This window comes from Passer domesticus, chromosome 2, assembly GCF_036417665.1.
Source record: "Passer domesticus isolate bPasDom1 chromosome 2, bPasDom1.hap1, whole genome shotgun sequence".
Classification (NCBI taxonomy): Eukaryota; Metazoa; Chordata; class Aves; order Passeriformes; family Passeridae; genus Passer; species Passer domesticus.
The window spans coordinates 41,901,208-41,929,117 of NC_087475.1; the positions used below are offsets into that span (position 1 = coordinate 41,901,208).

General features: G+C 38.6%; 2 protein-coding genes across 3 annotated transcripts in view; one reads left to right on the top strand and one right to left on the bottom strand.

The window, feature by feature from the left end:
- The window catches only part of UGGT2 (UDP-glucose glycoprotein glucosyltransferase 2), a 76,189-nt gene extending 75,369 nt beyond the window's left edge, over window positions 1-820 (top strand). For both annotated transcript variants that reach the window (XM_064408430.1, XM_064408431.1), the window contains exon 39: window positions 1-820. In XM_064408430.1, the coding sequence (XP_064264500.1) occupies window positions 1-23 (23 nt within the window). In that variant the 3' untranslated portion in view covers window positions 24-820.
- A 2,485-nt stretch (window positions 821-3,305) lies between these two features.
- DNAJC3 (DnaJ heat shock protein family (Hsp40) member C3) overlaps window positions 3,306-27,910 on the bottom strand; it is a 30,462-nt gene continuing 5,857 nt past the window's right edge. Inside the window, exons 2-12 of the mRNA XM_064408433.1 lie at window positions 27,693-27,803; window positions 24,621-24,745; window positions 23,546-23,620; window positions 17,796-17,948; window positions 16,322-16,503; window positions 14,293-14,412; window positions 12,419-12,524; window positions 12,203-12,323; window positions 8,318-8,450; window positions 7,398-7,546; window positions 3,306-6,959 (exon numbers count right to left, since the gene is read on the bottom strand). Of these exons, the coding sequence (XP_064264503.1) occupies window positions 6,802-6,959; window positions 7,398-7,546; window positions 8,318-8,450; window positions 12,203-12,323; window positions 12,419-12,524; window positions 14,293-14,412; window positions 16,322-16,503; window positions 17,796-17,948; window positions 23,546-23,620; window positions 24,621-24,745; window positions 27,693-27,803 (1,433 nt within the window). The 3' untranslated portion in view covers window positions 3,306-6,801. The remainder of the gene's footprint in view (window positions 6,960-7,397; window positions 7,547-8,317; window positions 8,451-12,202; window positions 12,324-12,418; window positions 12,525-14,292; window positions 14,413-16,321; window positions 16,504-17,795; window positions 17,949-23,545; window positions 23,621-24,620; window positions 24,746-27,692; window positions 27,804-27,910) is intronic.

Consider the following 27,910-nt stretch of genomic DNA (forward strand, 5'->3'; position numbering starts at 1 on the left):
GGCTCAAGCACGATGAACTTTAGCACAGCCTGTGACCAGCAATGGTGACAGCTCCAGAGTCTTCTGGGAAGGACTGAACAGAATTTACAGCTGTTACATTGGCACTCTTTGCAGCATTCTTTAATGTGAAGTCAAATATTTTATAAATTAAAGTGTTATTTAAAACATTTTAAATGCAATACAAAAATGAGAAATCCACAGGTATTTGGGGGTTTGGGGTTTTTTAACCGGTATGGAGCAGCTTTCCCAATGGCTTTGCTTTTCTTTTCCTTCTTTAAAGTACAGTTTGCCCAGAGGACTTTGGAATGTGCAGGAAGATGTGCTCAGCATTGTCAGTCCAGGGGAGGACACACACATTAAATATGTACTTGAAAACTGTTTTGTGCATATTCCATGCATTAGGCTACTGTATTTAAATATCAGAAATTTTGGTTCTATGCCCACAGTTTTGTCCCTCAAGAAATGCTATGGTCACAATAAAGAATTTCACAAAAAATAAGATGTCTAATTTAGACCACACAGAGAGATAACTCCACGTGGAAGCTAAAGCAAGGAATGACAGTCTTCATTTTTATGCAGGATTGCTGCACTCTCAGAGATTTTTAAAACTAATTTTTGATTCTTAGGCTCCTTTTGGCCACTTAAATATTTGTGTGTGATGAAATTCCATTATGGTTTTGGTTGAGGTGATTTTTTGACCAGCATACATTGCATCAGAAGGTCAGTACCTGAAAGCTGTTTCTACTCACTTTTGATTATCATCGTCCTGTTTATAACTGAAAAGAAAATAATAAAATACATGAGTATTTTTTGACTATCAGTGGTGTCTCCTGTAATTTTCTAAACCTGTACTCACAAAACTGTTGCTTTAATGGGATACTGACATTTTCATCCCACAAAATTGCAGGGAAAAATTCTTGCAATACACATATTTGAAAATGGGGAATTTGTGTCTCAAAGTGAAATAGAGTGCCTTAAATACACACCCTGTTGTTCAGGCTGTGCTGGTTTCAAAATGGGATTGGATTGGACCACACATTTTTATAAGAAATCTTCCAGACCAGGTAATTTGCACTTAGTGGTGAATCAGCAAGAATTGCACATTATTTCCATAGCAGGAAATAATTGAATAAACAATGAGATAAATGAAGCAGATTTTGAATCCACTGTCATTGTCCTCAGCTGTTGGTTACTTACAATTTCTTACCGTAAGAGCAAGTATTTAAAATCACTGATATCAACAATCACTGTTGCTGATATCTTTCAAGTCGTATTACTAAGGAATGTGAGACATGCAGATTTTTTACAGCTCTTTGTATTTTCTGTGGTCTTGCCTTTATGTATTTTGAACAATTTTAACATGTCACACACAGGTTTTTAAATGTCTGTTGAGGGATTTCCTTTGTATGAAGTACCCAACAGAGCATTTCCTGTATAATCCAAGAGCAAAAGTCAGTAAAGCCTCATGTCAGTTCTCTTTATGTCTGACCCATTTCAGAGCAGGAGCTGTTTTGTTATGCTTGTTATCTTCATTACTTCAGGACATCGTGCAGCAAGTCAAACATATTTGAACATCAACTTTAAGTTGGTACTTTTGTACCATGGTGATGGACTTGTAATTGACTCAGCAGATGCCTGTGCACCATTACTATAAATTCCATGCATAACAAGGAAGTAACTGATTTGCCATAGCAGAGGAGAAAAACCCCCAGACCATTATTCAACTGTTTTCTGCATTATTTTATTTTCAAAATATTTTTCAGATTTATACTTCCATCCTGCTGCCTGACTCTGCAGCAGCATTGCACATGGATCTGCCCTGGTATTCCAAGCTTGAGGCATATATTGGAAAACTTGCTTTAGGACAGAAGTTAAAGGTTCTTTAAGAAACCTTAGTTCTCTTTAATTATGATCATCTGTGTGCGCATGTTATGCAGTATAAAAAGTGGGTAATTCAAGCACTGACTTCAAGTTCATTTTCTCTGTTGCATCCCGTTCTTTTTAAAATTGGATTACCTCTACTGGCTTTAAAAAAAGAAATAGTTTTTAAATACTTTTCCCTTGAGATTGCTTAAATGATTAGAATATAATTTTATAAATGTAATTTGCTGGAGATATTTTGAAGGTGTAAAAGGTTTCATGCAATTTTCTAGTGTTTTATGTATTTGTACAAAATGTTCTACTGTTTTTTTTCCTGCATAATACTAATTTCAAAGAAAGCTTTTTTTTGAGATATATAGTGGTTTATAAAATAAGAAAGGTCCCACAAACCTACTCACTACTTTTTAAACATCTCTTTAAGGCAGCACTTTGAGTCATTAGCATATTATATTTTAATACTAAATCCATGGATTGTGTATGTTGTACAAAATATTAAAAGGGTCCACTGGAGAAAAAAATATGGATTAGTTTCTGTTCTTTCTTTTTGTATTACACAATAACCATTCCCTACTTGGTTAACAGAGACAAAGAAAAAAATGGCAGCAAGTCCTCAACTGCCTTTCCTCTATAGAAAATGTTTTTGCAGGGAAGCAACAGCGATATTCAAATCAAGGCATCTGCTGTGAGGCGAGATGTAGAGGTGCAGAGAGAGCTTATTTTTTATTTCCAGTCTCTGTGCTTTGCCCTGTGAAAGGGAAGAAAACACATCCTGGTTTAGTGTTGCCAAAACATGGTGCAACTCAGTAAGTAAACAAAAGAATATTTGAACTATTCAAATGAAGGGTTTTTACAATTTATATTCCTATGACAGAGTCTTTTCTATGTCTTGATCTTCTGGAGATCAGCTGATAAGTTTAACAGAAAATGAACAAACCAGGCATTAGTGCAGTGTTGTTGATGAGCTAGAGCTTTAATACTAAAAATATTTCTCAGTAAGGTTCCTTTTAACACATTCCCTGAATCAAATACTTGCCTTCAGTCTGAGACTTCATGGAATCACATGATACCAGCTTGGAAAGGACCTCAAGGATCACTTGGTCCAGCCTTCTTTGGCAAAAGCACCTTTGGTCCAGGTAAGATGACTCAGCACCCAACCAGGCAAATCCTATTGTCCAACCCTGGGGAATCCAGCGTTTCCCAGGGATATTCCAAGGGCTGGTTGTTCTCACTGTGAAATCAGCACTCCACAGGGCTTCTACAGTTGCTCTAGTTGACCTCTACACAACAAGGTTCTCTTCCACACAGAATGTGGCTGCTTCCTCCTCCCTCGCCTGCACAAGTGCCCTGTGCATTCCTGAACAGCTCCAGCTTCAAACCTGAGGAGCAGCATGAGGAAAGAAGGGAAGACAAATACACAGCGGTGCTTTCTTGTCATCATAAATATCTTTATTGTGAAAAATACCATAAAATAATTCCCACAGTTCTAGAAAAAACAGTTCTTGCTTTGTAGATTTATGATTCCATAGAAAGACATTTTATAATTTGAAACATTTGATAAATCTCTGGCTAACTTTACTTACCCTTCTTAAAACATGAAACTGCTACTTAGTCATTTGCTGAGGGCAAAGAAAAAATTATCCTCCCATTAATTTTGTTGCAGCTTTATGGATAAATGTGTGTATTACAGAGCAAACAATACCTTAAAATAAGGCACTTTTAAATGCTATCCTGGCTAGTTTCCAGCAAAGCTCCTATAAATCACAGCCCTAAACAGAAGAATAATTCTTGTTCCAAACACTGGTCTGAAAACTGAAAAGATAATAAGTGTTAGGGTTTGTGTGTTTTTTTAAGAAAAGTTTAAGCTAACACGTTTTCTGCTTATGTCACAAGTTTGAGCTCTTCAGTTTGTAATTCACTTTGATTCTCTTTTAATACTGATCAATTATTATATCAGTATTTTACCAAGTAAAATATGCTCCCCCCCTCACCTCCATTTTAAAACAAGTTGGAAACGAGTTTATTAAAACTGAAAGAGCTCCACAGAGAAAGTTTGCATCTACAGACAGGCCAATGATGGGAACAATGCTTCATGCACATCTCAGGGTTGACAAACTACCGAGACATTTACTTCAATGTTCAGTTACTGAACATTATTGCACTACAGACACCCACGAATAAATAAAAAGGCGAGTTCAGCTTCCTGGCGTGTCACCTGCATCATTAACACTCAGCATGGGACCAGCACTTCATTTGCCAGAGTCATGTCAGGAAATGCAGCGCCGGAGCTGGAGAGCCTTGCAACATAAATGGTTTCCTTTAAACACAGTTTTGTCTTTCTGTTTTCCCAGAATACCTCAATGCCCTTCAAAACAGCACCGGGGTGGTAACACTTGTGCACAGCAGCTGCTCAGTACCAGGAAAGCCTTGTTCTCCACTGTCACATTTTGCTATTGTTTCCAAGAACCTGTCTTCCAACAAAAGGAATCTATGAACAGCAATCATACATTAATCATCTTCCTTCTTCTACTGACTACATTCAAGCTTTTTTGTTCTTGAAATGTAATTTTCCCATTCCCGTTCATTCATTTTCAAAATGCACACGGTCCTTTTTTGTTCCTCTCTGTCCCGCTGCCTCCGAGAAACAAACCCACACTGCTCCAACATCAGTGCCTTGTATGAAGAATTTACTCATGAGGGAACATCTTATTTCTTCTCTAGACAAAACAAAACTAAACCTCAGGAAACAATTCTCTTTTAAAGCTGCATGCGGGCAGTCCTTTGAGAGAGAACTTACTGCCAGCAGCCCCCTGGCACACAAGCACAGCTGTCTGTAGTCTTTACTGTGACGTCCCATAGCCCAGCCACTCCTGCATGTACAACATCGGGCACATCGCTCATGCTGCTCATTCAATACTCATTCTGAAGCAGCCCCTGCCGTAGTGAACAAGGAATACAAAAGTGTTGCAATGGCTCACACACAACGCCAGGGCCAGCGCGGCTGGGTGGAGCTCACCCCTCAGGGCCCAGGGCTGACAAGAGCTGCAGGCGGTCACGGACAGCTGCCCCCCACGGCTACCTGCCCAACTTTAGGAAGTGCCAGCAGGCAGCAGGTGCACAGAGGCCAAGCCCATGGGGCAGCAGGCTCCTCACTCTGCAGTCAGTTCCTGTGTCTGAGCCCCAGCCCCTGAGAGCTGTGCCAGCCTTGAGCGCACTCAACAGCCCTGAGCATCTCTAACACTTCAAGCAAAAATGTTTCCGACATGTAACAAGCACAAGCTGAACTTGTAGAAAGTTATTCAACTGAGTGAACATCCAACACTGGAGTTTAAGAGGCTGCTGTGGTGGTTTTGTACCATAAACCATGAGGAATCACCACACAGCCTCCTCAGTTTGCAGATAAGTTTGTGAACACTGACTTTTAAACCACTGTTGAAAAACATTTTACAAAGCTGCCTGGCCTCACAACTGCGTTGGTGAAGTACTTGAGGCAGGAGCCAAGGGCTCTGCTTCTGCTACAGTAAGAAGCCAATCCCTTTCAGACTGAAGACCTTATTTGCTTATTTCATTTGTTTTACTGAGGCTGCTTAGGTTTTCAAGTTGAAGTGAGAGAAGACTCCTATCAACTGATTATTGTTTTCCAGTTAAAATCCAATCAAGACAACACTGATCAACTGTAATTCTTGCATTCCAAGAAAATGGCTGCTGATGAAACTCAGTAATTATGTCAGTAATTATGACAGATGAAGTAACAGAAGGAGAAGACTCCTCACTCCTACCAGCTGCAGCCCTGGTAATACCACACAGTGCATTCACACGACTCCAACAACTACACCCAACCCATTTTAAGTACGTGCATATAGAAAAAAAATTAGACTTTTGGCTAGTGGGAAGCGAGTCCCGCTTTTTGCACACAGCTGTCTCTGCGGTACCAATGCTGTTACATGAAACATAAAATTACTACAATTTCATGTCGTATGAACTCCCTGTTGCATCATCCAGCAGAATTGAAGTTGTATTGCAGTGTAAGGCTGGAGTTAATATCACATTCCTGCAGTACACTCACATCACAACCTGTCTCAGTTCTGACTTTATGTACAGAACCAACAAATTGCTGCAGAGTCAGGGAAATGTCACATCAAACTTTCTGCTCAAATCTGAAGCAGGTATTTTGTTGAAGTGCAAACTACTCAAAAATCATACTTAACAAACACCCAAAATCAAATTCAGAAAAGAAGTGTTCTGAAAAACAAGTCTTTCCCCCCATCCCCATCTCACTGCTGACAATTCCACCAAGAAAATCACCCCAATTAATTTCAGGTTAGTGAACAACAAAGTGAGCAGGTATTTCAGATGCAGTTACTCCCAAGCACTCTGTCCAGAGCGATTGCTGGGACTGGTTCAGTGCGCAGCCTCTTCCCCACCTCTGGCACTGCCAACACCAATCCAACAGGTGGTCACTTGGGTTTCCTCTTAAAAATCCTGGGAGATGGATCATTCTGCTGAGCACAACCAACAGTTTGTTAACGTAGAGACTACTGTAACTACCCTTGTCATGTTTATTAGGCCCCAATCCACAGAAATATTTACATGCATTTTTATCTTTAAGCATATACTTGAATTCTAAATTTAAGTGTTGTCCTAAGTAGCATCTTACTGTTTTTTCCATCCGTAGGAATAAACGTGTCCTGCATATCCACAGCAAATACAAAGGCAGCACAACCCCCATCAGTGTGAACTTGTCAAGCTCATCACAAACCCAAACCAATGAAAGAAAAAAGGAGCTTCCTTCTAGTGCAGTAAGACTCTGGGTTAAGGACAACATTATAGAAATTAAGATTTTGGGTCTTGAACTGAGAGACGTTTTATTTTTCAATGAATTAAGTAAAAAACAGCAGCAGCCACGCAGAAACAGTCTTGGCTCTAACTGAAGTGAAATTTGAATGTAAATGGTCCTCCTCCAGAACCAAAGGGGTTGAATCCCTGCCACGTGTTCCAGCTCCTGTGGAAAGGGTTGTTGCCACCCTGCTGACTCTCCGCATCCAGTGGGTCCTCTCCTGCGTCAAACTTCCGCCTCATTTCTGGAGGAAACAAAACCAAGGTGGAATCACGGCACAGGAACAACAGGGTTGCCCCAGAGTACTTAGTTGCTGTTATAATCAAAATGCACTTTGCAATAGCACTTGAAGGAGGAGACACACGTATCCTTGACATAAGTATATCCAGAGCTGGTCAATCCTAGAAATCTCTACAAGATATTATTCCTAGAAGAGATCTTCAAAATATAATTTTTATTTGACTTTTAACAAAAGTCACTGAAACAAACACAATAAGTACAGATTACATCTGACTTCCTGCAATAGACTGGATACAAGTATTAGTGTACTGCTTTCTCACTAAGAGATGGGTAAGGGCAGAAAGGGAAAAAGGGAAGCTGAAGTGCTTGTTATGACTTACATGTTTGTTTCGATTTTAATATAAAAAAAGTAACTAAAAATAAGAAGCCACTGCATCATTACCTGGGTCAGTGAGGACTTCTTTAGCAGCTGCGATATCGATGAATTTCTTCTCTGCTTTCTTTTTTTCTTCCTCGCTCTGGAAGTTATCAGGGTGCCACTGGGATGCCAACTTTCTGTAAGCTTTTATGATTTCTTGCTTTCGAGCATTTCTAGATTAATAAAATTACAGATAACTTCATTTTCTGATTGCTCATATGCCACACTAATGAAGTTTATTTTAAACACTGAGACACTAATTAAGGGCATCAGGAAAGTTATGAGGTGCTTGCTGTTAACCTTCTGCAAGTGGCATTGAAGACTCTTTACACAAAACAAAGGAAGCAAGTTGCAACCTTAAGCAAAGATTCCTCACTCCTTCACCACCTTCCTTCCACCACTTCCTTTACCACTCATATACTTCTCTTGGAAAGATGCTACTGCCAGTGACTCTGCAGAATATAGTTCTCAGTCTGAGGAATTTACCATCAGATGAATAACAAAAAACCAGATCAAATTAGTTCACGATTGGAAGGACGACCAATACTTGTTCAGAACTTTTCTTGCTCCTCATTAGCAAGGGAAGTTTTTCAGTCAGTCCTTTAAGACTCTTCCAATCTATCACACTATGCCACAATTTGTTACTTTTAGTAATTCTTGCCAGTCTTCACTTCTTCCCCAACTCATCAATATGACTCAGGGTCATCTATACTAAGAATTTCTTCCTAATTTCCTCTCTTCCTGCTGTTGTTTTTCAATTCCTTCTAAAGGAATTGTAAACAAATGCCACTTTACAAGCTGAGCACTAAAAATCAGTACAGCAGAAGAGTGAAGATAGCAAGACAAAAATTAACACTCAGCAGAACAAATTCAATGATCAGCCCTAGAAGTACTGGTTTAAATAACCATCTTTCACATCATCATCTCTGGAATTAGTATCTCACCTTTTCACTCCCAGGATTTTATAATAATCCCTCTTCTGTGATTGCTTCAGCATTCTCTGGGCACGTTCCAGCCCTTCCCGAATCTGCTGGTCATTTTCACTTTTGGCTTGAGCAGTCTCATAGTCCTTAATAGCTTTTATAAAAAAAGTCAATGAAAAAAGGTTTCACTACTCTACAAACTTCCAGTTAAAGAACTCAGCCACTCAACAAAACTGAAGCTTCGTTATTACCATACAGAAACATCAAAACTTTAGTTTCAACTTTACATGTTTTGGGGTTTTTTTTTCTAAATTAGAAAATCTTGGAATAGAGGAAATTCACTTTCACACATGAATTAGGTAATTTTCTTTCTTTAGATTCATCACACTTGTGGGAAATGAAAAACAAGGGAGAGTACCAATGTAGGTCACAACATTCTCTGGACATTACTACAGCCACAAGGATGAACATAATGAGTATCTTGGACTGGGATGAAGAAACAGAAACCAAGAAGAAACATTCAGTAATTAGTACTTGAAAAGCCCACTGCACATTAGTCCCACATTGTTGTTCAACTGAAGGAGGATTTAACCGGAGTCCTTAAATGAATATTTTCTTCTTCCCCAGTCTGCACTCAATCAACACAATAGAAAGTCTCTTCCTCTTTAGTGACTATAAAGACAGATTTCAGACTACCAGTTCACATTGTTAGCAAAAGGCAAATATTGGCTTTTTACACCTCTGCATGCATAATATGCAAATAGTTATATTTTAGTGGGTTTTTTTCCCCCACAGGCATGCTCTCACTTTTATTTCAAGAGTTTAATTTCTCAGGAATGAAAGGAAGAGAAGAAAATTTTTAAGAAATTTGAGGTCTACACTTCATTAAGTAAATTCTATTATTACTGCAAGTGCAAGACACCAAGTTTATACAGTCTTTAATACCAAAATTTATCAAGGGAAGCAAGTTGAAGTCTTTAATAAGATTGGTCTTCTTTCACTGTTATAATAATCCTCAAGGTCTCATTGGCAGATCCAAGTCTCTTAGGTTTCTCAAGTTAGACAAAGTACTTGCATCAGATTATTTCCAAGCAGATGCTATTTCTCAGCAGGTGTTACATTTGTTTTTCACTGTTTCTGAGCAAGACAGCAGGAAGTGCTAATGAATTTGTATTACCCAGACATCTGATACCACTGCAATCTTGTTTCAGTTACTGAAAAAAAACTCTCCAAAAAGTATTGCCAGAGCCCAAACAATTTCCTAGGCTACTACAAACCAAATGAAATTTCCATTCATTTTCACATCACAGGACACCGCCCTTGCTGCATAAAGCATTCTGGCTTCTACTGGTATTTTTAATAATCTGTCCAGTCATTTAAAAAACCCCAAAACAGGAGTGTGCACTAACACGTGTGTTGAATATATGCTATCAAAACTAATAAAAGCAGCAAAAATGCAGGGATTTCATTATTCTGCTTTATTACACCAATAATGTTAAGCCCCACTGAACTTCATCTGCTTCAGGTAATTCTAGGAGGAATGTCCTGCCAAATGCAGGTCAGATTGCTCAGCCTCCCTGAGCACCACATCACCTACAGCATCATTGTGGGAAACCTGCCCAGGGGCCAACTACCTGATACCATGACAGTATCAGATTTATCTTTTTTTTTTTTAAATCAACTTCCTTATATTTAAGGACTGCAAGCATTAAGCACAAGGGAAGGTGTTTCAGTGCTGCACACTGCAGAGAGAATGCATCCAGCACACTCTGCAAGTACACGTTGCACTTTCCCTCCTTAATTTTGATGGTACACTTCAGTATAGGGATTTTCCTCCTTCAGAGAGCTAATTACTCTCTCCATCTGAGGGGCAAAGGATGGAAGCAGGTGGAAAAGGATGGCAACTTAATAACCACAAGAAATTTGCTATGAAGCCAGGAGACTTATTACTAATTCCTACTATGTCAAGTGAGAGATTTAATAAATTCTTTTGAGTCACTATTTCTAAAAGTAGTAGTACCTCAGAAGCAAACAGAAGAGTCACTGCTGCTTCTTATTGGCCTGCTAGTTCAGAAAACTTCCTGTCATCCTGCTCCATGATGTGAAAGGAACAACTATTCCCCAGTGTCACTTTCAGTTTAAATACTTCAGTCAAATCTAACTCTCATTATTTCCGTACAAGAATCTTCATGATCTCTCAAAAGGTAATCATATTGTATCTCTAAACAACTTTGCTGGCTTTGGTATCTTGCCTGAGTTTTTAAAATGGTGACTGATTAATTCTATATGTGGAATGATTGCCAATTTCCCATCAAACAGGAGCAACTGCAGACAACCTACATCCATGCCAAGACTGTTAAGAGAAATAACAGAACTGTTTATGTTCTTACTGAAACCTCCACAGTAGTAGAGTGGGGAGGGGAAAAAAGAAAACACAAAAATTAATATGTTCTGACTAATTTTGAAACAGCAAGGCAGGTTTTTTCCTTTTTTCTCAAAACCTGTGCTCTAGACAGAAAGACTCCTGTACTTATGAGGTATGCCAGAAATGGAGTCATTAAACATCTGTCTCTGTAGACAAGCCCTGGATCCCATGTGATTATGAAGTAATTAAAACCATCTCATGAACACAGCTATACAAGGTGAACTGCATCTTGAATACTTAACAATAATCACCTTCTAAGTTCTGAATTACAAGTACTTTGAAATTTCCTACCTTTAACAGGAAAATAGGTGCCTCCAGCTTGAAAATATTTTTGAGGGAAGAATGAGAATCATTTTGCCCCTTTAAATATGAGTCTACAATTTTAATTGCTCTGGTATTCTCTATGGCAAAGAGAAACCAGCCATCAAAAGATAAATGAAGACACCTCCAGGCAGATGAACAGTAATGGGCTGTAATGCTGTTGATGGAGGCTCTGCTGGAAGGCAGAGTATAACTACATCCACCTCGCTGCTGTCAAGGGCAGGAGGAAGGCACAGGAGATGTTACACAATCTGGAGTTCTGCTCTAGCACGGTTCTTCACTTGGAACCAGGCTAGACCAAGCCCAGCAGGCACCAGCACAGGAAACAAGCTCTCACAGATCCCAGGTAGGTCCTCTCTGTTTCCTTATATCCTGTAACAGGGAGGCATTTGCCCCAGCACAAGACCAGGCTGGCTGTCTGCACTTGTACAGAACCTTGTTAAAAAACTTTTCTTTCTTCCAATTTGCTACAGTTTGAGTCACCTCCCTGGAGGTATTTAAAAGTGATGCAGATATGGCATTTGGAGACACAGTTTAGTGGTGGACTTGGCAGTGCTGGGTTAATGGTTGGACTTGATAATCTTAGAGGTCATTTCTATCACTCCATGTAATAGGATGCATTGTACAGAAACTCCATATGGAAAATGCAGCCTCAGGAACAGACTAAGTTTACTCTCTGAGCAACACTACAGAGATCCAGGGAGGAGAAGCAATGGCTGTTACTGTCTTCTGCCCTCAGCACATGCTAGAGAATAGAACAGTATTATTTATTGCTGCCATCTCAAGACATGAAAATGGAGCTCCTAAAATGGATTTACATTACCCTAACTCTAATTACCTTTTACCTCTAAATGCAATTCTCTGACATTGCTGATTATATAAACGTCTCTGAGTTGAGTAATCTGCAGTCTCATAAAACATCCTGAACACAGTCCACTGTTGTAAAGACAACTCTGCTGTAGATAAAACAAGTACATTCCACTTACACTAATCAAGACAAAATTACCATCAAGTATTTTTGTAAATCTGCAACTACCAGGCCTAATTAAGGATAACATGGTGTAGAATCAAAGCGCATGTTAAAAAAAAAAACACCTTTGAAATGCTGACTACATTTTAAATGTCCACATTAAGTATATGCCACCAGCATACAAGTGTACCTTCTTCATACATGTCTTCTAGCAAATAAGCTTCTGCTCTGTCTTTCAGGGCATTCACATTGGCTGGCTCCAGCTGCAGAACTTCTGAACAAAGTTTGATGGCTTCTGTAGCCTGCTGATTCTAGAGAGGCAAAAGTAAAACCAAACTCATGTAGTTGTGGAAGTTTTGTTTCATGTTTGTCTTGAAGACATTTAGAGGGAGATAAGCAGAATTACCTTTGATAAGCAGTGACAGATCCTTTCTTTGGCACGAGTAGAATAAATTGGGACTTCTGGCTCAGTTTTCATTACAGACTCATATTTACTGATAGCATCTTCATACCTGTTTAAATCATAAAGCGTAATATCATGAAATGTAATCACTGTCTCAGGGTGTTGCATTTTATTTAAAAATTCTTAAAATTCATAGATTCTCCCATCCTTCTACCAAAGGACCTTCCCTTCCATAGCCTTAAAGGTGAGGGGTGAAACAACAGTACAAAGAAAACGTGCAGGCACTTTAATAATTACATTCCCATTCCCTTTTCTGTGCGGAGAGACAGAAGAGAAGGCACAAGGACTGTCAGGCTTATGCACAAGGTAACAACAGCAATCCTTCATTATGCACAGCCAAGGGTCTCCAGATTTGCCTCCTGTCCAACATGACACTCCACTTCAAAATAAGCATCTCCCCCACTGATACCTGAGATGGACTCAGTTCTGTGCTCACACTAAGGGTCCAGACTACCCTGCACACTACAAAAGGTACCTATTCACAGAGGTACAAAAAAGCTCCTTATGCCAGTTTTAATCAGGCAGATGTTTTTGCCTTTTCTTCTTCACAAGTCACACAGTAAAGTGTTATTTTGCTGTGAAGGCCTCAAAATGCTAAAGTTACATGGTTTGAGTGACAGATTACAACATTTACATAAAAATACAAGAGTGAGATTGAATTCACGGGTTGCTACAAGTTAGAGAAATGCAAACTCTTAGACTCCCTGAAACTTCGCTGATGCTGGATTAAATAAGTGAAAAGAGTCCAAACAGACTTCTGGCTTAATAGAAGTGGCATCAGTTGTGCTAATTCACATTCCTGATATACTTCATTTACAAAAGCCAACTTGACAATGTCTAATGATTTATTCGGGGTCCTTACAGCTGGATGTCATGTGTTTGGGAACACAAAACAGAAGTAAAGCAGGAACTACAAGAACACAAAGGCAGTTCCTATCATTTAACAGGGTGCATGGAAGAAAAAAAGTTTATCAGTCAGAACCACTTCAGCCATCAAGGCACTGCAGAGTTACTAAGTGGTTTTAATCTTAAGATACAGTCCTTTCATCACAGAATAGCTGAAGTTGGAAGGAACTCTTAGAAATCATCTCATCTAACCCCACTGCCCACACAGGGCTACCTCTAGAAATCTGTCTACGACTGTGTCCAAAATGCTTTTGTATAACTCTAAAGTGGGGAGACTCCATAACCCTCCTGGACAACCTACACCAGTGAAAATGAGGCAGTGTTAAAAACATATCCTGATGTTTCCATGGAATTTCATGTTTCAGTTTGCATCCATTGGCCTGATCCCAACACAGAACACAACTGAGCAGAGCCTGGCTCCACCCTCTTTGCACCCTCCCTTCATGTACATTGATGAAATCACCCTGTAGCAGAGAAGTCTCAGGGCAAACACTCTCAGCCACCCCAGCCTTTCCTTGGAGTGGAACTTCACTGGACTTTCTCAGTAGCTTCATCTCTCCTGCACTGGGGAGCCCAGTGCTCAGGTGGGGTCCCATCAGTGCTGACTAATAATATATTACTGAAATATATGAGCTGAAAATTCCCATCCCTATATTTGTCTTACTACCTGCTGCAGAAAGAAGTTAAGTATGCAAAAAGGACACAGTGGCATCAGAAGGAATCAGAATAGAATAGTTGCTATGCAAGTCAATATTTATTTTAATTGTAATTTGAGAGCTCTGCTCAGTACCCACTTCAACTGACACATGCAAAAAGCATCACTTTAATCAGCTCCTCAATCAGTAAGTTGGTGCCTCAATTGTGAGTTTTTTCTATTTTTTTTCCCATTTTATATAGTAGTGAATACTTACCTGCCTTCTCTGATGAGTTCCTCTGCTGACTCGATCTGCTTATTGAGTTTCTTTACTTGCTTATAGAGAGAGAAGCACTGCTTATGGTCTTGGTCCAGTTTCAGACACTCCCGGACCTCACTTTTCACAGGGAGGTAAGGAGAAGTGGGGAAAGAAAACAAAAAAACAAACAAACCACACCTAGGTCACCACATACTATGAAATTTTGCCTGGAGACACAATGCAGCATACATATAAACTGTTCAGAACAACACGAGTTCTTTCACAGATCTCTCCCTTCATCCAAATATTAATATAAAGTAAGACCAAAAAGAGTATTCCAAAATATATAGGGATATTTATCTGGGTTTGTTTTTAATTCTTTTGTATTGCCAAACACACAAAAGATTAAATGCTACATTAAAAACTGACTAAAGACCTGAAGAATACCTTTGAAGAAAAAGGCACTCTGTGAAAGAAATTATATTTAGCAGTTATCAGATGAATAGATAGGAAAATTACCATCAGTTGTAACTCAGATATTACAAATCCCTACATTCAAGTGTATTTTGTGTCGCTTGAAATAGAAAGCTCAACTAAGACACAAACCTCCTTGATGGAATCTCAGCCAAGCCTGAGGCTGGTGTTTCACCGTGAAGAATGTTTAATCAGACTCTGATTAGGGAAAATATGTGTCACAATAGTCCAAAGTCTAAAAAAAAATCCCATAAAACCTCCAGAATGCAGTCACATGAAGGAATAAATGTTATGGATCCCATAGAGTTATCATAGCACAACCACTATGTCAATTTCAGCAAGAGATTACAAAATCTTATTTTGTTCCTAAGCATAGACAAAAATATCTTACTATTTGAAAATAATTAGGCCTTTAAGAGGAAGAAACTAAGGGAAGGACAAGAGATAGCACTCAGCAAGTCCAAGAGCTTCTCAGCATACCTCGTGATGCAAAAATTAATGGCATCAGATAAGAATAAAGGAAAGAGAATTATCTCTTTCTGATTCATTCTGTTCTTCAACAGTGCCCTCTGTTGTGCTTTTAAACACCACCTATACTTGAAATCACTGGGCAAAGTGATGGCCACATCCCAAAAGTCATCACAGAAGTGACCTACGAGCTCACAAGATTAAGTAGGCTCTGTAAAGAAAATGCCTAATGCAAACCAATTACTTTCATGTTTACTTTTGGCCAGCTATAAAACGAACTTTTGCAAGTATAATCACATACAGTTTCCATCTGCCAAAAAAAGAAACACAGACTTTTTCAGTTCTCTTCACCTTATTGAAGGGACTCTGTGGCAGAAATCATATTCGAAGGATTCTGGAGATGAAGGCAGCACATCTGAAATTATGACTGGCACAGAAACTACTTCTGTGCAACAGGAAGAATTCCATCATTTGTGCAGCTAGGCTCAGAGCACAAACTGAACTGCCCTTGCCCAATCTGGACTGTTATCTGCCAGACAGACTAGGGACATATGGGAATAAGACCTTAAATTTAACTCAGTATGAATAAAAGGACAGGGCATTATCAAAAAGTCATCCAGGACTGTCTGCAGGAATGAGAGGCAAACAGCTCTGCACCCCAAGCTCTTCATGCTTGGATGCTCCTATACTTTTTATTTATTAAGCTTGCAACATGAATGTATACATCTTCTGTTTCCATTTTAAACTTAACTTCAATAGAGGTTTAATGTTAAACAAGCTCCACTACAGGAAATTTAGAGAAGCACTTCCTTCTAGGAGAAATGCAATGAGAACAGCACTGGTAAGCAACTCGGATGGAGAGGGACTCTGGCTTCTGTTTAAGGAAACAAGCTGCCTGGAACCATTCATGGCTGGTACTGCCAAGAATAAACATGGGTTTCTTCACTGCCAATCAGTTGCTAGAAAGGAACTCCCTTGATCAGATCTAGACCACAGTTGATTCTCCATCCAAACCTCACACAACAGATACTTCATGGTTTATCATTACCTATATAATTATATTTTCTGTCTCAATTATAATGATTACAGCAAATAGTAAAATTACCTGAGAGATAATTCATGGTCCCCCAGCTGATAATATATTCTGCTGATTTTATAGAAGGCTTCAGTATTATCATTCTTTAATTTGGCAGCAGCTTTCAAGTCACTAATGGCTTTGCTTGGTTCCCCTTCCTTTATGTAACACTCTGCTCGAAGTTCCCGTAGCTCTGCATCCCAAACACAAACCTTGAGAAATCAAAATTAAAGCTTGTTTTTGGTCCATAACACTTCACATCTTTTCCTCCCCAAAAGAAAAATCCCATTTAATTTCACTTTGCCAACTGCAACAGCATAAGGTTCAAGCTGCATGCAGAGCTCATGAAATTAGCATCTCTGCTTCCTGGTGGATGCTGTGATGCACCTGCCCAAATAGAAAAACAAAGGCCTGAAAATTTTGTAAATTATGCAATGAACTCATGCAGAGAGATGAATTAAATCTACTGGCATTGCTTAAACTAGGACAGTCTGTTGAGCCTCCAGGAAAGGATATCAGAATCATAAATTACTGTATCTTCCCAAAAGAACAGAGGTAATGAACAGCAAGGACCAAGCTGTCAGTTGTCCTCTAGGAAGCAGCCTGTGGGTAAGATGCAGCTACACCAAGTTTGACCTTAATATTTGGATTTTAGGAATAAAGAGAGGTAAAATTGTCACAGTAAGGCAAAACTAATTACTCACAAGGAACTGCCTATCAAAATTTGATTTAGGGAATTAAATCTGTCCAAGTCTTATCAGTTGTTCAGAAATGACCCTCTTAGAGGAGGCTTTCCTGCTTTTCCACATTGCCTCCCCATAAACCAATTCCTGCACTGTGGCAGTTTCATCACCAAAAGCTCCAAGGTTGTAAACTCCAAGTCAACAGCACTAATTTGTATGTGCAGAGTCATAGCACATAACTGTCTTTTAGTGTATTTCTGTATGACACACAAAATGCCCACATGATTGAGTTATTTACACTTGCACTATCAGGCTATTTATACCAATTAAGATTCAACAGATACAGATACCTAAGGAACAAGATGAAAATTCAGCTAGCTATCTACATTTTTAATTTTGTAGGGTTTTTTTAAATCTTATTTTACTTCACTTTCTCAAGACAAAAACTGTTGGCATATATGCAATGAAAAATCCAGATTAAAAATCGTGTAACTTCTATACTTGACAAAACTCCATTGATTTCAGAAAAACTTCTTCCCAGCTTCCCCAAGAAGAACAAATTGTAGAAAAACAGGCAAGTATAATCAATAAAGTTATCTGTAATTGAGGTGTCACTGAAGTATCTTTAGACAGACTATGACTTCCTCTGCCACTAGTGCTCAGCCCTCTCCTCTCTCCAACACTATTAACAGACCTGCAGTGCTCAGCAAAACTAAACCGTTTACACCAAAGTTATTTTCACATCAGTAAAGAAACTATTCAACAAAAACAAAGACGTCAGAAGCTCTTACTTTCACAGTACCATCTGACTTAACACTTACTGCCAAGATTTCATCAAGAAGAGAAATAGCAGCTTCATAATCCTCTTGCTGGTAGGCAGATAATGCTTGTGAATGTAGGCGCTGCAGCTCATCAGATTTTGTCAGCTGAGTCTGGGCTTCTTTTTCCTCATTATTGCTAGGATTGGATTTGAGCTGCAAACATGAACAAGGAGAGAGTCTCAAATGCTTGTTTAAGAATCTCTTTCAGTCCCATAAATAATCATATCATGGAGAACTGACTAAAGCTGATAATAAAGCAAAATGAGTTTCAAAACCCCACTAGAAGCATTTCTACCCCTGAACTTCAGGAGAAAGAAACATTCTGAGATGCAATGCAAGATGTCAGAAGTCAGAAATCCAATTCTTCATGCTTGATCAATCATCACTGGACACATCATACACAACAGCCACTGTCGCCCATCACCTGCTGGGTGTTGTGAACCACCTTGTAACCTAATTTATTCACCTCTGCTACCAGCTGTTAAGTGCTGGATTCCTCAGCAGCAACAGACAGTGTAACCACGCAGCATAATTGCATCTCTCACTTTAAGCACTATATATATTTATAACTTCATAACAGAAATAAATGAAACATGTTCCAGACAGTTGTTACCGTGAAGCTGTGTTTCTCACATTTTCCTCACAAAGAGTGGCTGCAGCAGCAAGTTAAGTGGCTACAACCAGGGAAAAGACTCAGCTGGGCAGTCATGCATTCTGTTTCTTACACAGTTTTAAGTAAGTCTAACATTTTGTCTACAAGAACTCTCATTTCTCTAATCCCTCTCTCTGAGCAAGTGGAAGTTGTTACATTGTACTTGACTCTTTCATATAGGGAGGTTTGTCTTTTCAAAGAAAAATTTTAAAAAGATCCTTCAGGCAACTTTACTATCACCCAGGAAGATACACATGGCCAGAGAGAATCTCAGCCATTCCCTTGCAAAGCCAGGGAATTTGTAGCATTACTGTAGCTTGAAAGAAGCACTGACTTCATACTTGTTGCTGATTAGAATGACTTTCAAAGTTTAAAAGGGACAAATCACCTTGACTTTATTCTGTTTGTTTTTAAATAAAAAATTGCACTATCTTGCATTCTATACATAGAATGTGAACTGAAATCATTCAAACACATCCAATACTTTTTTCTTTCCCCACTTATCTTGAAGTGGCCACTTCTCTTTTTCTCACCAGTATGTTCTTGAAAGACAGGTATTTTGTGTTTCTGTCTCTAACATAATTCAACTTCAGCCCTCAGAAGTCCTTTACCAGAATTTCCCTGGTTCTACCACTTGAGTATATCAAAGGAAAGAGCCTAAATGATACATCAAATCATGTACAGGTCCCACACTTTGTCTTCAATTCCTCTTTATAACTCTTTTTGAACCTTATGCACTTTTTCATTTTACCTGGCAAAAACCAAGTTGTACTTAGACCTGAAAATTCTCCTTTATTCCCTACATTGTCTTTCAGCAAGAGGAGAGGACTGTGATCAAAGAGTTTTCTTTGTTTGTAGGATTCCCAATATAAGTCTCATAAAGCTTTTCTTCTGGTTAGAACTCTGTCTATAAGCCCTTGATGCTGTGCATCCACTCTCTCCCTAAAATCTGAAGCTTGTAGCAGAGGCAAATTTCAGCACCTGTAATTTCAAAAAATACCAAGTCTACAAAATTCTCTGAAGTTCTGAACTCTTTAGTTTCAGAAGACTTGTTTGATTTCTTCCTTAATTCCTCAGCATTTTCTTCCTAAAAATTAAAAGCCTTTGATATGGATGAGCCTTACACTCCATAAAAACTTATGATAACACCACACTCCTTAGACTGACAGTATGTTTCTTGTATTTGGAGCAAATGTCAGTGGAATATGAAAAGCAACATTACAACCATGGAGGCAAGCCCAACAGTAATCAAGACCATTTGAGTGAATCATCCTAGGCAATTACAGGTAGCACAACATGTCCAGTTCAAGACAGGGAAATTTTTTCAAGGTATCATTCAAATGAAAGTCATTGAGTGTGTGCTACAGTATGATGAAAATACATACTCATAAGCTCTTATTAAGTAATAGCATATTGCTATGGCGTTTAAATCATTAATGTTAACTAAAGCAAAAAGAAGCCTCCTCATTCAGCTTGTGAAAAACATCCTGAAGGGAACTGAGGGAACCTCCATGGTTTGTGGTATCTAAAACCAAGACATCCATACACTCACAGACAGTACACAGAGAAAAGCCCTGCACTGGTAAAATATCAGGTAACAGAGCTCAAATGACAGACAGATTAAAAAAAAAATCCAAGGAAATATTTAATTACCCTTTATTCTTTAGCTCAGAAGCTACAGATGATCACTGCAGCACAGAGAAATATATCTGGAAATATCTAATATTATATTAAATATCTCTGATGTGGTTAAGAGAGCCACAAACACCCAACTAGATTGCCCAGTAACTTAACCCAATTTGTTTAACTTACAGTGCCATAAGATGGCCTCTTCCACCTACATCCAAAACAATACTATTACACATACCAACCAACCATGGAAAGCTGTTGTCCAATGTATTTAGCAACAGGCAAGGGTTTAGATGAGAAAGCAATTTGCAGATGTGCAGAGCTCAGTCGCTTGGTCTTGACTGACATCTAGTGGAACTAGACGCAGCGCCTTCAGTGTCGAGCCTTGAAGTGTTTGCTCTTCCAAGGCAGACAGAATTGTATATTTAGGACATTTCCATTTACAGTATTTATTGCAATGAATTGCAACTGTTACAGTCAGTCTTAAAAAAGACTAAAATTTAAAAGAAATTTAACAATTTGGTCCTTTCCTCACTTTCCAACAGACGAGGCAGAAGTTCTGCTCTAATTCTGTACCTTCTATAGATTCACCAACTCAAATGCTTGTCATTTCCTCTGGAACATAAGCAGAGTCACTGACAACACTGTAAGGCACATACACAGGGCTGCCAGGATTTGCATTGTTTTTGTCACCTTTCCAGAAGGCCTTCCATCAATGAAAGTATGCCAATATCACTTTTATTTTCAGTAAAAATCACATGCTTACAGGTAAAAAACATTCCAGGGCTTTCATGGCTCGAGACCCTGGACACAAATGTTGATGCACCCACAGATCTGTCCTGCTGACTTCTATCAATCAGAAGCCACTAACCCAAACAGAAGGAACTTGATATTAAAGCATATGAACACTAAACCAAAGTTGTAGCAGAGAAATAATTACTATTCATACAGCATAAGCAACAACTTTGTAAAATCACCAAAGGAATTTTGCTTACTTCTTGTTTCATGTGAAAAACGTGATCCATGTAAAAAATCTAATCAGCTTGATTCATGCGTTAGCCAAAAGGAGAGGTTTCTAGAAATGCAGTATTGCTTAATACATGAAGGCACAAGTCTGAATCACACCCTCTATCCAAACCTCGCGATTAATTCCAGCCAACAGGAAAGTAGAGAGTAAAAAAAAAAGACAGCTAAAAATAACACATGAAGGCTGAATCTCAAGAGGCTCTGCTCCCAAAAAGGAATACTGTATCCTCTGCAGCTAGGCATTTCCACTGCCTGCTCTCTCACACACTGCCTCACAAGACAGCCAGTACTGATATGCTAGAGAGGGGAGGAATATACAGAGAAACTGCTTAGCAATCAACCATTTAAAGATATTCAGGGTGCCCACCATGAAACCTTCTCCTGATACTATGAAATTACATAGAAAGAATTTGAATACATGAATTTTCTTTCCTTTTCATGAGTGCACATTAAAGGACAGGTTTACTGTTTTATATGAAGAATAGTTATGTTTTTTTTTAAGTTCTACACAAAGCCACTGGTCTGACAAACTGCAAAAATTTACCTGTGATCCTTCCCTCCATTTAGATGGGCTGAATTTTTCTTGCTTTCTCTCCCTCAAAAATTACTGCATCTCCTAAATTATTGAGATCCCTTTTAAGGAACATGACTACAAGAAATGGAATGGGAAATCTGAAAGATTTAGAAAACAAGGAAAACCTCTCAAAGAAATAGGTATTTTACTTAAAGATTTCAAGGTATATAGCACAATTTAACCCACTCCACACATGAGCAATTTAACCTATTGCAAATTATTACTTTAGTATTTACTCGTTTTGCTTGAATATGTTGTACTTAAATGTATTTATTACTTAATATTATTAAGTACTGAAAATTAAGCTTTTCAAAACAGACCACTCTAAGTACACACACAACCTTGTTCATAAAAGGAAAATGGAAGTCAGACTGAGAACTAATATGCTTGTTTCCTAAATTAGCTTCTGGGAAAAAACTCTGTTCCACTTCAGAATTAAAGCCTGATTGAGAATTGTAACTATTTGACTGACCAAAGGCAGCAAATAAATTTTTGCAGCAGGTTTGGCAATAGGAAAAGATATTTACAGTTGACTGGAGAAACAATTCCATATGTAGCATTAAGCAATACTTCAAGAAACAGTATCTGCAAAAAGATGCAGACACAGACTCACAATGAACCCTGACACTGCATAATTGTTACTGCAGCAACTGTGTCCTCAGTTAATCCGAGCTGAACAACTCTCTCCCACATTTGCAGACAGCAGGGCTGCGCTGCTATCAGACCACACACTCCTAAGAAACTTACTGAGGAAGAAGCAGCCAGAGGTGCCATTGCTACGTGAACTTCAGAATAAGCTGCTGGAGCTCTGCTACAGACACAAGAACTGCCTGGTGCATTTCTACCTGCAAGAGCCATTCCTCGTAGCTGTCCTGCAGAACATACAGAATAACCACTCCAGTTTTGTCATCCACACTTACTAGTAAGATTTCCATTAAACAGCTGCTATCTGGACCACACAACTTCTTTTTTCATCGCTCTCTTCAGAGACAGCCAACAAGACAGCATCTGTTACTTTGCGAATTCTTCTTATTTTGGCTTAAGAGACACACCAGCTGTTCAAACTAGCAACTCTTGAAGAGCAAGCAAGAATGAAGAATGTATCTTATTTATACACATTTACATTATTTTTGTGCAATAGAGAGGAAATCCAGACTCACATTTTCTGAGGGCTTTTTTTCTGGGGTTAGATCAGTTTATCTGTGCAGCATAGGGCTGAAATGCACAAAATACCCATCAAAACTGAAAACAGCCCAAGTGAGTTCTGGGTGGGTAATATCCAGCTACTTGTAGCTGGAAACTGTGATTCCTGATCATGGAGAGAAAGTACTGTCAGACATTCATAAAGATAGAGAACTCCACAGATGAGATGGAGGGATGCCACTGAAATGTACTGATTTAACTGCTCAGTGACTAAATTGAAAGTCAACAATTCTTTTGCAACCAGTAAAAAGAGATAGGAACCTGCAACGGTTGATCCATGATGTCCCAGGAAGACATCAATATAGTGATGTAAACCAGAGTTCAGCTACATACTTGTGAGTCCCACATCACTTATTTTTGAATGAAGGCTGCTCCCTTCAGCTATCAGCAAGCAGAGATCATGAAGTACCAGGCACACACAAGAAAGACTTTCCAAAGTGCTCCATCGTCTCAGGCAACACCACATTTCATCTGCATCACTATACTGCAACTTCACTGGTCATTTATTCATACAAGGTTGCTTAGCTACTATGCCTGCAAAGAACAGGAAAGAAACTCAGGCCTAGATAGCATATAATCTACAGAGCATCAGAGTTCAGATGTGACCCTGGCCCAGAACCCAACTTTAAAAGTAGAGATGTAGTTCAACACTGGTCTCCAACTTACCACATTTTTAAAGTCATCCTCTGCTTCATCAAATTTTCCTTGCTTAAGCAATAATTGTCCTCTTTGTAATCTTGCCTGAAATGAAACATAACTTTTTATTTACAAAAGGGAATTGAGCAAAGTATGAACACAAGTTTCATTTTAGTATAGCTAACAAGCTGAAACAGGAATCACGACACCCATTCTTTGTCTTTTTGATTTATAATATTCTTATAAGGCCTCTTCAACGGCAAAGGATTGCTCTGCACCAGAGCTGAGGGACAAAAAGCAGACAATTTTTACGAAAAGAACTCATGTGAGAAGTTTCACAAATCACAGTGAATGTAACTTTACACCACTTGCCTGATTATAACTGCTTACAGATAAAATAAATATCAGAATACACAACTCCCACATTTAATTATTTCATTAAACTCTCAGAATAAGAGAAGCTATGTAAAAAGAAAAGTCAATGATTTATAGGACTTGGATTTCTAATACGAATATTTTCACACAACAGTGAATTTAACATTTGCTTCTTTATTGTCAACTGCACAGGACATGCTACTGCCCACAAAAAAGGGGGGAGAGGACTTCAGCATCCGTTTCCAGCTAGCGAGGCAGTCTCCACATAGAGTACACAGAACGGAGAAAGGGGTAAGCAAATCTGAACTTGCAATAGTCACACAGGAATGCAATGAGATTAGGACAGTTACTGTGGAGAACAGATACCTCAAATCTAATGCTGTTTAAGAGGAAAAAAAACAACCCAGAGGCATCTGTGTGCTTTTGTCTCCCTGTCCCAAATGGCAAAGCCTGGTGAACAACAGAACAACCACAAGTGAGAGAAGTGTTTAGTACAAATCTATGAACTTAGCAAAACTAGTAGTTGTTCAAATAACTGTCTAGACTGTACTCAACATCATTGCAAATTAAGGCACATATACCATTGCTATTATTCTACCCACTTTAAAGCCTTCTGAGGGATAATGTATTCTCTATTCCTGTTAAGCAAAGTCTGAAAAAAACCCCAAACGTTCTTTGAAGCAATTTTTTTCTTTACACTTGAACAATCTTCAGTTCCAGTAATACTTACTGATGTGAAGTCCTGCTTTAATTCAACCACTTTACTTAAATCGCGAATTGCTGCTTTAGATTTGCCCATGGCCAAGTACACTGTGGCTCTTCTGTAATAAGCAATGTAGTTCTCAGAGTCTCCCTCTGCAAATGAACAAACAGTAATCAGAATACTATCTCAATGCTCCTGAAATTTCTGGTACAGTAGAACTGTAATGACTAAATATATATCATCTGACTTTTAAGTCACTGGAAGCAATGGTATACATTAATAAGACATAAAATTGGCAACATTATGCAAGCTGTATTTTCTGTGCATTTAATTATTTACCAACAAAGTTTACACAAGTACTATAAATGCCAAATAATTGAGAGTGAAGGTCAAATATGCAGGTGTTCTTCAGCTTTATATGGGAGAACAGCCTCTACGTACTAATGCTTTACCTCCAACTGCAGGCATACATTTGAAAGTACATTAATTCATCTTTTCCAGCCCAGGTGCTGATCACGATATCAGATAAATGCAAATACTCCCAAAATTTCTAATATGTTAGTGCAATGTCAACACAGACACTAACTCTTTATATCGTTCATTGAAATATCAGCAACTTCTTTCTTTAGTAATAAAGTGGGCACCAACATTCCCTCTCACCAGCAGATAAATGCACACACACTATCAACATGAAGGCTAACTTCAGGGCCCACACATTCCATGTTGTCTCCCGGTCAAAATTCCAGCAACTTTAACATTCTCCAAGCTAGCACACACTCCTGTACAAGAGGCAAACATCAGTCTCTGAAAACAAGAATAGTATTCTTAACATTCTTCTGTATGCAATATTTCACAGAAACAGGTGAGAGTTACTGTGGGCACTCAAGAAAAAGTAACTTCAACCACCGAAACAACCCAATGCTGGAATACAGAAAATCTTTTACTACACAGTTAAAAACATAATAATTAATCCAGAATTTGTAGACAAGAACATCAATATCTGAGGAACAGAAGTAGTATTTTTCTTCTTCACATTGTTTGAGGTTAAAGTTGAGCTTCAAAATAAATGGAAGATACAGCACCTCCAAAAACCTTATGATCAGCAACGAAGTTTCATAGCCTGCCACCTCCATGACCAAGAAAAAGCTATCTGCACACTTCCTCTACAATGTCTTAGTTGTGAAAATGCTAATCTCCAGAACTGAAATTGAATAGGCACTCCCATGCTGTATGCCTCTTTGTATGTTAGCATTATAAACATCAAATAAAGTCAACTGTTAGCACCCTTAAAAAAAAAAAAAGCAGCATTGAGTCCTAAATGTGTAGGCTAGGTACAAGTTGACAGCTGAAATTAAGGAACTTGATTAATACACAGAAGACGAAAGGTAGGAAAGAGCTATCACAGAATGCACATTCCAACACCAGATGATTATCTGACACATAGTTTTGCCTCAGTACTCCAGCAACAGTAATGAACAGCAATTGACATTTACCCAGACAGAAGGCAAAAACTGGGATTGAAGAAAGAGTTGAAAACTTAACTGAAGAGAGGTAATAGGGACAGCAGTTTTCTTTTATTTCAGATATTTGCAAAAACACCAAAAATAGACGGGCTGAGGCAAGACAGATAAATCTATTTACCTCAAAGTCTACAAGGATGCAGGAAAGAATTCTTAGCCAGGAAAGAATTCTTAGCTCCTCACAAGCACAGTTGGCAAACCATGATAAAATCTTTTCAAAAAGGCAAAATCCAAAGAAGAAGTCTGATAAAAATGAGGCAATCAGGCTAAAATCAGCATCCAACTAAGAATTCCATAAAGGTCACAACTGAGGTGGTCATCCCATATTTCTACAAACTGCTCAAGCACAGCTGGCAAAGCAGGGGGTTTTACCCATGCAGGCACCTCACACCACTGCTGCCTCTACAACACCACCAGGACCTGCAGAGCCACACACTGAACTGGTCTCCTCATCAAATCCAAGTTCAAGTTTGCCAACCAATAATAAAGGAAAAAAATCACACTGTAGCACTAACTGTGCACAGACCCCACAGAAATGCTTTGGTGGCAGCAACACACCAACCAAAGGAGTAACAGACTGCATCTAGGTGGAACAAGGAACTTCCATAACAGAAAAAAAGGGAAGTTGCCTCCTCCATTCTCTTTATATATGGGAAGTCGACCTTGGAGAATGCAAAGAAAATATTAATAACTCAGAAGCAACTCATGTTTCATTTACATCTCACTATTAAACCAAGGCATAAATTAAAAAGTATCAACAGTACAACTCATCAATGTATAACATCTTAGTAATATTTTCACAGAGAAAAAAATGCACTTGCACACATTATAACAAAGTCCAACAACTTAAAACGGTACCATGAAATTAAGAAACTGTAGTGTTAATGGACACTGCTCTTTACCTGTGCTGTCTCCATGCTTCAATTAAAGGATTTTAATCAGCTAAGCAAACATTTAACTTCTCAGTTTGCTGCAAATGCAGAACACCAAACAAGAACAAACTCACTATTTGACTACAAGAGAGGGATAATTTTGCTCTCCACTGCCAATTCAGTATCTCAAACTTGCAGCATCAGTTTCACTGAGATACCACCTACTTCAAGATTTAATTAAGAAAAAATAAGAAGAGAGAGAGTGACTATTTTAAACACTGAATTTTTTACAGCACTGGATAGGAGAAAGCATGGATAAAGTCAGCCTTTCAAAGACATACTCATACTTTGAAAAACATCATAAAGATGAAACCTGATCTTGATGGGATTAGACAGACAGGGAAAACCTCATCAAATAATATAAATCATAATTCTTTCCATACAGCAAGCTTCTAGAACAACAGTGACTTAAGTGTTTATGTATCATGTAGTTAATTTAACAGTTTTCTTTTATCACAACCAAAGCATAAATATTCTACTGCATCTCTGCTGGCTCCTGTCCAAGCTGCTGTATAAAGATTCCCCAAATTCTGTGATTCATGAAATGCAATATCCTGCAAGAAAGCAGGGTATTTAATGAAGCAAACAGTGGGAAAACCACACCCAAAGGTATTTCAGTAGAAGAGTCACCTCCCTGAGATACGCACCTATAGCCGCATGAAAGTGAGACAAAGCATCTGCAAGCTGTCCAGCAGCCAATAATTTCTTCCCCATTTCAAGCTGTTTTTCTACTTCTGCATTTATTCCACACTCAGCTCCTTAAAGAAAAACAAAAAGATCAAGGTTGTGAAATAACAGTTTAATTACATCAAACACATACAGTGACAATACAACACATGTAACAAACCATTACTGATAGAGGCAG